This window comes from Sceloporus undulatus, chromosome 1, assembly GCF_019175285.1.
Source record: "Sceloporus undulatus isolate JIND9_A2432 ecotype Alabama chromosome 1, SceUnd_v1.1, whole genome shotgun sequence".
NCBI classification, from domain to species: domain Eukaryota; kingdom Metazoa; phylum Chordata; class Lepidosauria; order Squamata; family Phrynosomatidae; genus Sceloporus; species Sceloporus undulatus.
The window spans coordinates 94,699,214-94,713,271 of NC_056522.1; the positions used below are offsets into that span (position 1 = coordinate 94,699,214).

The 14,058-nt window shown below is 39.2% G+C and overlaps 1 protein-coding gene across 3 annotated transcripts in view; it reads left to right on the forward strand.

Annotated features, from left to right (window-relative positions):
* The window catches only part of HBS1L (HBS1 like translational GTPase), a 59,545-nt gene that overhangs the window by 24,256 nt on the left and 21,231 nt on the right, over positions 1–14,058 (forward strand). For 2 of the 3 annotated variants that reach the window (XM_042479568.1, XM_042479577.1), the window contains exon 5: positions 13,045–13,153. In XM_042479568.1, the coding sequence (XP_042335502.1) occupies positions 13,045–13,153 (109 nt within the window). The remainder of the gene's footprint in view (positions 1–13,044; positions 13,154–14,058) is intronic. The other variant, XM_042479585.1, reaches the window with a different exon arrangement.

The window sequence follows — 14,058 nt, forward strand, 5'->3', positions numbered from 1 at the left end:
GACTTGCTGCATGATGATGACCATCTATAAATAATAACAATAGTATAACAAATGTTACAGCAATGCTTAGAATACTTACCAGAAGATAATGTTTACATAGTGGCTGTAGTGTTTGTTTCATCTCTTGCAGGGCTTATCCTTTAAACTCAGGATATTGACTATGGAGGTTATCACACAGAATTTGGATGTGACTATCCCCAACAGGATAGACGTGCATTTAACTCTCAATGGTTCTTACTGCACTCTCCTGTGGTCAGGCTGTAGGCAGCCCATATGCAGCCCATACTTGTCCCGCAGCTTTTCAAGGATGGGATTTTCATGTTCTTGAAAAGCTACAGGATAAGCCCAGGTTGCATATGGGCTGTCTACAGCCTGACTACAGGAGAGTGCAGTAAGAGCCGCCATTGAGGGTTAAATGCGCATCTGTCCTGTCAGGGATAGTCAAGTCCAAGTCCTGTGTAATAATCGAAATATATCACAGTGCTGTTCATGTTAATATACATTATAAGTGGCTTATTGTAGACTGCAGTAATACAGAAAATGACATTGGGAGTAGAATTGTTTTTTGAGAATCTTTCTTTTCCTTTTTAAAAAGACAATTTCTAGCACTTATGGTCAGATAAATACACTTGAAAGTTTGTTTAAAATAACTGACAAAATCTTAGAAGCCAGAAGTGTGACTGAAATAGATTTCCAATAAGTGGCAGTTCTATGCCCTGTGTAGTCTGTGTAGTTCATTGTCCTGTATGACTAACAAAACTGTAATAAATTATGTAAATTATGTAAAATATTAAACATTGCAGATAATGAAAAATAAGAGTAATCATTTTGAATAACTGAAATAGGATGGAGAACTTGATATGCCAAGGTGTGGATCATTTGGTATTATTAGGTACATACAGCTCTAGTTAGCATGCCCAGTGGGTGTAATGGGTTTTAGACTTATAACAGAGTTGTTTTATTATAAGTGTGTTTCTGTTTACAGCACACTGCCTCACTGAAGGAATCATATAAATGAAAAATGATTCTTATTTTAAAAAGCTATAAATTCTAATGGTGTCTAAGAGAACTTCAGTAATTTTGGGTAGAGCAATAATAATATGCAGTGGTGAGCAGTACCTCTGGGTAAGGGTCTCTTGAGGAAAATTCGGTAGGAGTCACAGAATCTGTCATGATATAGCTATGTGTGGGCTTTAGAAAGGAAGTGGCTTATGTCAGAAGTAATGAGAAAATTTAAATGTTTTGAGATTGGCTTTGTGTACACCTACACTGGAAAAAATGACACTCCCAATACTTCCCCCCTAAGATGTGTTGTCTTAACAATCTTAAAGCGAGAACAGCGTACTTTTAAAGAATGCCACTTTTGTAAAAAAAAAAAAAAAAAGGCAGGGCAGATTGCTTTGATATGCATATTCACAGAAAATCAACAGTTGTGCTGCTGCAGTGTGTGGCTTAGTAATGGAATTATGCTTTATGTTTTCTTCTGCAGCTTCAGATTTTTCAAAAATTATTTTAAAAAACAAAATACCATTTTAAATTATCAGGATGACGAAGTTTTTTACGGGACAGTAGCAGATGTTCCTTTGCATTTTTGTCCCATCTCAGTGTGAGTAGGTCATAATATTCTGAAGCTGCAAAACAGAATAGCCTCCATTTTTTGATATAGGATTTTGTTATATGATTCTTGTAGAAGTTTGGAAGTGGTTGCAGTGGGTTTGCCATACGTGGACTCAAGGTCACATGGATGGCAAACCCCCATAGAATGAATGAGGTGCATACCCATGGCGCATACAAACAGGACTTGGGGTTCCACTTTTTTGCCTTACACAGAGGGGGGTGGAACAGATTTCCTGCATATGGCAAGGGCGGATTGCATTATTTTTTCTTCCCTCATGTTGGTAGGTTGTATGAGATTACTTTGTGTTAACCTCAGAGTTAACTGTGGGTGGGTAAGACATTGAGGGTGATCTCTGCAAGTCTAGTAAGTGGCTTTCCTTACTCAGCATGGAGCTCAACCTGACACCTTTAAATCCAGTATTATTGGAACTGCTGAATTTCATGCCTTGTACAGGGAGCAGAACCACAGTTCTCGGCATGAACTTTGTTGCTGATTAGCACTTAGTATGCATATTGTTAATTGTTACTGTATGTGCTTGCTTTTTTATTTGCTGCAGTCTTGTGAGTTGTAATACATACAGTGGGCTCTTGCTTTGTAGAGTCCGGACCCCCCTGCGTAAAGCAAAATTTGCATATGCTCGAGCCCCATTATATCCAATGGGGTTGCGCGTGCCGCGCAGCCACACACACCATTCACGAGCCCCATTGGATATAATGGGGCTTGTGCTCGCCGTGTGGCCCTGCACGCACACTGCGCATTCTCTGGTTTCTGAGGCAGCTTCAGTATATGCTGAAAGCCACCTACTGTATAAGGAGCCCACAAATGGCACAGGCTCACTGTACTTCATATCATTTGACAAAAGTCCTGGATTATCACTTTACTAATCTCTGAGAATACTTGATAGACTGTTATATTTCTGTTCTTAAATCCAGAAGGAAGATTAACTTTGAAAACTATCATATCTAACTTTTTTGGTAGAATTTTCTAAAATAAATATACAATGGACCCTTGTTATACGCTGGGGTTTGGTTCCAAGATCCCCCGTGGATAACAAAATCCGTGAATACTCAAGTCCCATTAAATACAATGACATAACATAATGGTGTCCCTTATAAAAATGGAAAATCAAGGTTTGATATTTGAAATTTATACTTTTTTTACCATTTTCAAACCGTGAATGCTTGAATCTGTGTATAAAAATCTGTGTATAAGAAGGGAGGACTGTAATATCAACAGTGGATATGAGAAAGTATTAAATTTCCTTTTATTTTCCAATGTAGAATTGGCCCTCAGTATCCGCGGGTTTGACATCCATGGATCCAAGCACCTGCTGATGGCAAACCTGCATTATCCCCAATGGCGGCAAGTACACAGGTCCATTCACCATTAGGGACTGCCCTGTTGTCTTGTGGTGGCACGTGCACTTGGTCATTCCACCATGAAGCTCCATTGTCCCCAATGGCTGCGTGGCCACATGCACGTGCTGCCACAGGACAATGGTGGCTGTCCCTAATTGTGGTGCAGATGCGTATATGCGCTGCCATTGGGGACAATGTGGGCTTGAGCATCCACGGATTTTGGTATCGGGTGGGTGTCCCGGAATGGATCCCCTGTGGATACAGAGGGCTGACTATAATTATATTTCTGCAAATAGCTTTTTCTAGAGATTTTTTGCAATACTTCCTATATTGAAAGATGTTTTACTGTATTGAGCTTTTCTTAGAGCTTTCCCTAGAGCTCAGAGTACCTTTGATCTTCTTGTTTACTATTAATTTGCTATATCGTCAATTTTACTATCAGGGAAGGTAGCTTTCCAGCCAGTTTAAAACTGGCTGTGGTTAAACCTATTCTTAAAAAGCCTTCCCTTGATCCCCTGGAGAAATTTAACTATCGGCCGGTATCTCTTCTTCCGTTTTTGGGCAAGGTGATCGAGAGGGCAGTTGCCAACCAACTTCAAGCAGTCTTGAATGACACCGATTATCTTGATCCATTTCAAACTGGCTTCAGGTCGGGATAGGGAGTCGAGACTGCCATGGTCGCCTTGGTCGATGATCTCCGTCTGTGTATCGACAGGGGAAGTGTGGCCCTGTTGGTGCTCTTGGGCCTCTTGGCGGTCTTTGATACCATCAAACATGGTATCCTTCTGGAACGCCTGAGAGGGTTAAGAATCGAGGGCACTGCTTTGCACTGGTTCTGGTCCTAATTCTCAGGTAGGTTCCAGAGGGTGTCGCTTGGGGACAGTTGTTTGGCCAAGAGGGAGCTCAAATCGGGCGTCCCTCAAGGTGCGATACTGTCTCCAATGCTGTTCAACATTTACATGAAGCTGCTGGGTGAGATCATCCAGAGACGTGGGGCGGGGTGTTATCAGTACGCTGATGACACCCAAATTTGCTTCTCCATGTCTCAGACTGTTTTGGTGACCAAGGATGGCATCTCCCATCTGAATGATTTCTGCAATTCACTCTACATGGGGCAACCCTCATGCCTCGTTCGGAAGCTGCAACTGGTCCAAAATATGGCAGCCAGATTGCTTACAGGGAGTTCGAAATTTGAACCTATTACACCTATCTTAAAATTCCTACACTGGCTGCCTATTAGCTTCCGGGCACAGTATAAGGTGTTGGTCATTACCTATAAAGTCCTACATGGCTTGGGTACAGCTTATCTGAGGGAACGCTTCCTCCCATACAATCCTTCCAGCACTCTCAGGTCCTCTGGGAAGAATCTCTTGCAGTCCAAGAAAATCAGACTGGTATTGACTTCCCAGAGGACGTTTTCTGTTGCCGCTCCAAAAGTCTGGAATGACCAGCCAGAAGCGATGCGCCATATAACATCTTTGGAGGCCTTTAAGAAGGCAATAAAAACGGATCTCTTCCAGCAGGCATTCCCAAATTGACTTCCTCGGAATGTTCACTCTCCAGTTGGGAATTATTGTTTTTAATGCTATTTTAAGGTGGGAGGGAGATAGGGAATTAGATTTTATATGTTTTGCTATGTTTTTACTTGTGGTTTGTTGTGTTCTATTTTTATTGTTCTTATGTTTGTTGTTACCTGCCTCGATCAAATACAGGGAGAGGCGGGATACAAATAAATATTATTATTATTGTTATTATTATTATTATTAATACCTCAACATTTATTTCCTTATGAATATTGAAAATGTTATGGATATAGAACTACAATAATTTTTGTATCAGATCAAATATATTCAGAATTTACACCAATTTTACTGATCAGCAATTTCAAAATTATTGCATGTACAGTATGTGTATTCTCTCAAGGTGGCTGCCATCTCTCTACCCAGATCTAAGCAAAAACTCTGAAACACTGAGAATGTTGGTTATTCTCAGTTGTATTTTTAAGTTCAAGCAGAAGTGTCCAGTGAATGAAACAGTTAATAGAGAAGAACCCTGTTATATTCAGATCTTGTCTTAAAACAGCAAAGGCCAAACTAAACTTCATTGTGAAAGAGGTTCAAAGAATATGTTTGTACAGAGGAGAGGGATGACCAAAGGCTGCTTCTTAATGTGTAGTTTCATATGCATCCGTGGATTCTGCATTCACAGATTTCACCAGCTACAGCTTGAAAATATCCAACTCCCTCCTCCACAAAAAGAATTATAAAAAACAAGGCTTGATTTTGACATTTTAGATGAGGGACACAATTTAACTATACCATTGTAGATAATGGAACTTGAGAATACATGGAATTTTATATCCACGGAAGGTCCTGGAACCAAACTGCAGAGGATAACAAGGGCCCACTGTATGAGAAAACATGCATTTAGTAATATGAAAAAGTACCTCATCCTGTGAGCAAAGCATGAAGTTGAACATAAAAATTGCTGTTGGTATCCAGAAGTATATACTGTGCTTTATCAGACATTGTGCATCAAGTATGAGGCACTTTTAATTAAAATCTCTTACGTGTGATGCTGATCTTGCTTAGTACAGGATGATCTTTTCTTTTCTGTGTAGCTTGTGTCTAGTGTCTAGGCCCTGTTAAGTAGTGTACAAACTCCACTTGTTGACTCATGCTTCATATTACATCATTTGCTCCAAGAGGCCATACATTTTTCTCTAAAACAGGAATCGGAATCACAAAGCTCTTCAGTTATTGTTAGGTTGCAGATCTCAGTACCCTTGTTAGCATATCCAATGGTGAAAGATGCTAGGAGCTGCAGTCAGAATCAAGAGAGTTGCATGATTCCCATCCCTGTTCTAAAGAATAGTGATATACCCAGATGTCTACGCAATTAAACAGCAACCAGCAAGTTCCACTGATTTTTGTAGGACTTACAGTACTTCTAAACAAGTTTATATAAATTTGTAGTCGCAATTCAGCACATTCAGTGTTTTAAACTAGTGGAGTTATATTTAATAGGACCCTTGGGGAAAAGTGGCAATTTATGTGCTAAACCTTGTAAACTTTATTTATTTACTCTCTGTAGATCTGTTGAAGTTCTGTGACCTAGCTCAAATATTCATTGTGCTGGTATTGCTGTGCAGTCAGTTGCCTTTGTAGTTCTCTGTATGGATAATGTGCAAAACGTTGCCACGGTTGGCTTGCATTCAGTTGATAATATTTAATATCACAGGAACTATTGAGGATTGCTAAACACTGTGTATAATCAACCTTAGTATTTTTCCAAATGAGATTCAATGCAGGTTTAGCAGTTTCACACTTCAATTTCAGATGTCTCTTTCTGTAAATGTGTTACTGCTAACACATTTAGACAGGAAAGAATGTGAAAGCATCTATTCAGTATTTTTAATGTTCTTTTTTCTTGGCACTGCTGTTATTGACAGTTTTGCATAGTAATCAAGGTTAAAATTGGATAACTACACTACAGAAAGGTAAATTGTGATTGCCATGTTACCTCTAAAGTGCAGTAGAAAAAATAAAATTACACTGCATTTCTGTGATAGTAGAGATTTTTTATCACTTATCACAACTACTTCCACATCCTGGGTTGTGCAGATTCGTTGCAGCCCAGACAAGAGAGGTTAGTGTAGGTCTCTCCCTTCCTGTAAGACCATGGTTTCACTTGTAGGTTATTGGTTTTCACACTTACAGCATATAGGAAATGTTTTCTTGATTTACTTGGTAAGGAACCCCTTAGCTGTTCCAGTGGTTTGAAGTTTTGTTGAGAAGAAAACAATGTCAGATTTTTATGCCTATTTTTTGGTTTTTTGTATTTGCAGAAGAACTGGGATGGAATTGTATAACTAGTTTTGGGGATAATTTTCTCTTTATTTGTTTTTACCTGTTGTTTGTACTTTTTTCTGTAAGATTAATTATACCAGCTCAGGACTTTCTTTGGGGGAACATTGGAGGGAAAAGGCAGGATATAATCCTATGCATCCTTAATATCTCCCCAAACACTCCCATCTCCACCACCACCAGCAAAACATCTGTGACTTCAGAACTTCCCTTGGTGGTTTTTTGGCAGTTTAAGCACTATCTCATCTAGAAGTCTCACTGTCTCCTAGCAGAGCAGTTCTTTCCCAGTTATTTTTTTTATTGGACAACTAAAAACAAACACACAAATTCATACTAATTTTCTATATGTAAAAACATACAGAAAAAATTCACACCTAGATACAATTTCCCCAAAGCCCCTAAACTCTGGAAACTATCTACAACAACTCTAACCTTAAAATAAAACAAAAACAACAAAAAAAACCCTAACACACACACAAATACACAAAATGGGGCAATGGCTTCCAGCATGCCTAACTATGGCTCTAATAGCTGCAGGTCATCTTCTATCTAGTTTTGCACACCTAAAAGGTGTATATGCTCAGCAGATTTTATTTTGAACAATTTCTGTGAAAACTTTAACTTCATTTACCTATACATAAGACAGTGTGTTTTCAAGTTTCCATGAGGTTTGTGTGTCTTCTTTTTTAGCAGTTTCAAATGTAGTAGCTTTATAGACTTTGATTTGCTGTTTAAAATTAGAACTTTTCATCATGTGAAGCTTGAGTCTTTTCAAAGTTGTCTGAATTATTAATGCAGTGTGGGTCCTTGGTATCCACTGGGGTTTGGTTCCAGGATTCCCTGTAGATACCAACATGTGGATGATGAAATCTCATTATATATAGTGGTGTAGAAAAATAGTTGGGGATGTGGTGGCTTAGTGGTTAAGACACCAATTTGGATGATTGGAAGATTGGTATCTTGGCAGTTTGAGGCCCAAGTGCTGCATGATGGGGTGAGCTCCTGTCACTAGTCCCAGCTTTTGCCAGCCTAAGAGTTTGAAATCATGTAAATGCAAGTTGTTAAATAAACAGTAGTTATTGGAAAGGTAACAGTGCTCGGTGCAGTTACGCTGGCCACATGACCACCAGAGTAGTCCTCAGACAACACTGGCTCTTCAGTTTAGTAACAAAGATGAACACTGCCCCCTACTGTTGGTTACAACCACACATTCATGTCAAGGGACTACCTTTACCTTTAGTAAAATGGTGTCCCTTATATAAAATGGCAAAATCAAGGTTTGCTTGTTGAAACTTTTTTGGGAGGGCAGGATATTTTCAAGCTGTGGATGGTTGAATCCATGGATATAGAATTGTGGGTACAGAGGGCCAACTATAGTAAACTGTCCATTCTTATTATCCCAAGAACAGAGACCTTACTACTAAGAAGAAAAATGTGTACTGAGTTGCAGCACTGCAGTTCACCTGCCCACTGAATTTGTATATAGTATAAAAAGGGAATATGAGTATAGTTTTCCTTAATGTTTTGGACTGAGTTAGATCTATATTAACTACATTTAAATGGCACATGCTGTTTGTATGCAAATTTGCTGTATTTGACAAGAGGCTTAGAGAGTGGAACTATAAATTCCCAATGATTGAGATGAATATAGCACTGGCTTCTTTCTACATCACTGTTTTAAGGTGCCTCTCATTTTTTTCCAAAAAGACAAAGGATGTTGGAGCCTGCAGAAATTCTCCAGGCACTTCAAAGAGACAGCTATTGAGAGAGTGAGCTCCTCACACCCGCCTTTGGTGTATTAGGTTGGGGCCTAGGCAGTTCTTGGTATTGTAGCTAGTAAATAAACAGTAGTGTTTTGTTATGTATGTTGCCCTGAGAACTTTTGGTATAAATCAGTTTGGGGAAGCAGTGTGTCCTTGATGATGGGATAAATCTACAGTGTGGATTAGTTATACAGATAACACCTGCATAGTGCTCACAGTTCAGGCATGTTACTGTACTTAGTATTGTTAAGTTAAATCAGTGACAGTTTGTTTTAAAGAGTGAAAGAATGTTTCTTCCTAGTAGAAAAAAAAAGCTGTACCTAAGTTTTCAGTTCTTGAGTTAGTGTTATTCCTTTTGGTAAAAGAATGTCTGAAAAGTAGCTGGAGACACATTGATTTAGGAGCAGGAAAACCTTATAGTTCTCAGGCTGCAGCTCACATCATCCCTAGCCAATGATGAGGCATGTTGGGAGTTCAGTAAAATGGAGGGCCACAGTTGTCCATGTTTGATGTAGAATAGCAGGTTTACAAGTGCTACAATGAGTTAGTTTAGTTGTGGATTTAGTTCACTGATAATAGACCACTCAATAGCACCATCCTCAGGTTACTAACATCCCATTTTGCTGCTTGATACGATTTCATTTCTGGAAACTTGACTAAGATGCAGTAAGAGTACCTGTTTACTACATGTTGTACTTTCAGTTTTACATACTCATAATGAACCAGAACTCAACAGAAATTCTATTAATTGTGTTGAACGTTACCTTGGACTACATAATCTTTCAGTTTAGGTTAACTGGTTAGTGGAGAAATGTTGTTGGGATATCCCACATTTAGTGCTGACATTGCTTTTTGCATGCCTATTTATGGTCAGAAAGCTTTGCACATTTCTGCAGAACATCTTCCTTGATTGCTACTGAAACACACGTTGGAGTCATTTAGCAAAATACGTTGAATAAGAACATACCACAAATATAGTTGTGGTTATTGTAGAATGTGAGAATCAAGTGAACAGACTTTCTATGGAAGTATACTGAACAAAAAGTAGTGTTTTCAAAAACTTTGATGGCATCCATTGGTGTGAGATGAAATTGAACCAGGACATTCCACCAGTCATGTGCAATCAAGATGCATTGGAATGAAGCCTACCATTGACCATCCTGGTTGGGAATTATGGGATGTGTATTGTGTAGCCCCTCACATTGGTTCAGCTGCATTTCATGCTACAGTGGGCCCTCCACATTTGCTCGGGTTATGAGCACAGGACCCCCATGAAAGTGGAAAACCTGCAAATAAAAATAATACTTTTTTAACCAGAGAGAACACCTCTAGGTTTTCCAGCACAACTCTATGGTGAATTTCCAGCAGAGTCGCACTGGAGGACCTAGATATTCCTAGAGAGAACATATTATTAATGAAATCCATGAATAATTAAATCTGCAAAAGTCAAAGCTACAAATGGGGAGGGATTAGTGTACTTTGATTCCTATTACTTTGGGTGTATTTGCCTGGGATCATCTGTTCCTTTCTGTGTTCCTTTAATTACATGTTCCTCTCATTGAATCCTCTTTGTTATGTAAGATAGAGCTTGGCTTATTTAGTTAATATCCCATTTTTCTCCCAAGGGACCCTGCAGGCTCGCAACATAAATCCTTGGAATAGGACTTACTTTTCACCTCATTGAATTACCTTTTATTGTGGGTGTTTCATTTTTCACAGAAGAATTTTATGCGCCTACTTGAAAGTTGCAATTGTACAAAGAAGCAAAAGAAATAAAATTCCGTGACCCAGGCAAAACAAGGCTCGAGGAAACCTTATATTCCTGCTATGGACAATATTTCATTTTTTGTACCTTCTTTATTTCCCTGTAATAAGCCAGGCAACATTATGTTTTGTTGACTGAATGGGGCAGAAACATTTGAGTAGTGAGTTCAGAGAACAGCACACTTCAGTACTTTCGTATGAGTTTGCACTTTACCTGGGGATGCTCCACAGAACCAAACCTAAGTTGCCCCCTCCTTTTCAGGTTACTTCAGGAAAAGTTAGAACCATTTTCTTGGGATCTAATCTAAGTTAATTGTGCTGTTATCTGTGTTAAATTCTGTTTTAAATTCTTTTACCAATTGAAGATTCACATAAAGCATTGATTACCCATATGAGATGCCTTCATGAGTGTGCAGTTTGCATGGTAATCACATAGTGTGACCCAGGTGGCTCTTGGTTGTTGTGGCTATTGAAATAATGAAAACTGCTACCAGTCTGAAACTGTGGTGGCCTCCTATTTGTAATGCATTCGTACATGTGGGTGCCTGCTTGAGGACACTGAACAGCTCATTTTGACAAGAAATTGCAGTGTGAGAACAATCTCTTAACCTTTGTAAAGAAGTAGTAGCAGCTGAAAGCAATAGGGCTTTTACTTGGAAATTCCCTTCTGTAACTAGGAAATAACCTCTTTCTAAATAACTCATTGTTCTTGCTTGCTGATTTGTTGAAAAACAACTTGCAGGGAGCTGAACGTCTCTCTGTGGCTACTGTAATTTGAGTGAATCCATGTCTAGTAATGTACACATGAATGATGATCCCAGTTAATGGGGAGGATAGGTGCCTTACTCTTGTCCTTCCATGACTGGTCCATCGAGCTCACTGTAATCAAGTTAGCTTGTTTAATCTGTTGTACTTTTAAAAATGTATGATGAGTATCAGTGACATGACTCTGAAGTGGATAGCGAGAATGCTGTTTCCACCATTGAACGGGCTAAAGTGAGGACCTGGCAGTATGTTCACCCCTCCAGGTCTGGAAAGAGGACAAATACTTGTCAGTACTTGCTCTTCCCCCCAGGGTGTCTATTACACCCCATATCAGAAGCTGACTGTATTACAGTGTGGCTTATGCTTAGTGTAGAGTGTCCCCTACCACAACAGCGGTTCCAGGACACTGAGGTCACATCCTTCTCTTTGTTGGTGTGTATGAGAGGGACATCAAAGGGAATTATTTGAATTTAGAAGGGCAAGCAACTTAGATCATATTCTTCCTGGCTGAGCATGGTGACACAGCTTGGCCCGTTTTAGATTAAATTGGAAAAAACAAGTCATGTGGGTAAGAAGGAGAAATTTAAAATAATGTCAAGACAGTTGTTGGGTGAATTGTTCAAACTAGTTACATGTACTCTCATTATCAATATTGTTTCCAGAATTTGAATTTTTAAAAAAGAAAATTGGGAAAATATGAAATTTGGAGTAGTATGAAAGCTAGAGATAAATTGACTATGGGGTGAAATTCAAGAAATATAGGTACTGTCACGGCCTATGCTTCAAACTAAATTACATTCCTTTCCCATTTGAAGGCATTGTTCCCTTTAAGAAGAGAGAGTTTGCTGGCTGTCTCCTGTCTGATTTCTGGATCACTGAATGGTAGCTAGCCTTTTTTGACAGTTGTAGATATTAGGAAATACACATATCCTAATGTTATCATAGTTGATACAAAAACACTTGGGACACCACCACAAAAAATTCACAGACCCAGAAACTTGAAAAGGAAAGCAAATATCTGGAAAGCTGGTCCATATTTCTTGACCTACGTATAGTAAGAAGCAAGTATGATCTAATCAGACAACTTAAATATATTTAAGGCTGTTGTTGTGTGCGTTCAAGTCATTTTGACTTACAGTGACTCTAAAGTGAGCCTGTCACAGGGTTTTCTGAGAGCTGTGTGACTTGGTGGGATTCCATGACTGAGCAAGGATTTGTCATTACCATTACCATCAGCACATACTCAGGAGCACATAGGGAGGCTGCAGGATGAAAAGAGGAGAAAGTCCTATTGGGCAAGTGGAAATTTCTTTGTGCAAAGGTGCATTGCATTCATTATTAGAATGTCATATCTCAACATAAAATGCTGTATGCTTTTGGCACATCCTGTCACAGAATGTATACGTGTACAGAAAACCATTCTTATTGTTGTATTTCAAATGACAGTTCTTCTGCTCTTCAAAATATACAGGATGACTAAGATTTTATAGCAGCAGCTCAGGTAGATTTTTACATTGTTGCAGAAATTGTCCCCCCCCTCAGATTTATTACTTTTATTGTTGTACAAGTCATACAACTTTTAGGAACTAATAGTTTGTTTTAAGGGTTCAAATACAGTTGCCCCTCCAAGATCTGCAGACTTGAAAATCTGCGGAGGGACAACAGCCATTAACCTCAATGGGGCGTGTTCCATGGCGCATGCCCTGCATGCACATGCCCCATTCAATCCTATGGGACTTGAATATGCACAAGATTTGGAACCCGCGGGGAGGGGGTTCCGGAATGGATCCTCCATGAGTTCCAAGGGGCAAGTGTGTTGCCAGTCTGTTCAGGAATACTGTTAACTACCCTAGGAATTCAAGCTGTTTACTCTGTGCCTATGCTATAAATGATATTTTTCGTCCTGCCAGGAAAAGCCCGAGAATCCCAGGCAACAAGGATTGAATCAGACATTGTGCCAAAAGTAACCAAAATGACTGTATCGGGAAGAAAACAAACTACTGGTTTTGAAGTTCCAGGGTAAGCCTTCATCCCTTTTAAGATATATGTACATCATTTCTTCTTCAAAATGGTGCACCTGTAGCATGATTTTTCTTTCAATCTTTTTTTAACAGAGATTTTGTTTAAACTACACCACAAAACTATGCAATACAGCTTCTTGTCTGACTCATAATTAATATCAGAAGATATCTTCCATTTGTGAGTTTAAGAAATCCTTTCACTCTGAGTAGCATACACAGAACATTTAAGCTGCTTCACTTTAAAACACCTGCTTCACATTGCTATCATTTCTGGAGGTTTGTTTAAAAATAGCTTTCAGAATGAATTGTTGCATTATATGCTGTTGGAAATGTAATCATTCAGGAGCGAAAAGCAGGGCAAGGCGAGGGGAACAGAATTTTTGACATCCAGCTGAAGGCCTGATTCTGCTGTTTCAGAACTGTTAATCCTCAGTATGTTGTAGTTGAAATTATTACCTTGCTCCTTACTTATATTGTAACAAAGTAAAAATGAAACCTAGAAAAAAATTAACTTCATACAGGGAGGTCTTGCTGTATGTCGTGTTACATTCCTGGACTCACAGTGTATTTTAAGACCGACAGAAATGGCGGGAGCTAGTGCCATATGGAATCATTGGAGGGATGTATTCCAACTGAGCTACAGTAGCCACAAAGTTAGCAATTTTACTCAATCTACTACCAGTTTTAAAGAGGGTTAAAGCATAAAACATCAGATCTCCCCTTTTCCAGACTAGAGAAGTGTGCAGGTGTCCTTCAGAGTTACAAGAAGAGGCAGGGATTGCTGTTTCCAAGATGGCTTGATTGGGGTGAATTGGCTTGCCATTAGATTACAGTTCCTTTTCAGAGAATGACACAGCCAGAGAACAACTGGCAAGAACTTTCTTGTTTTGCTGTGCCCTCTTC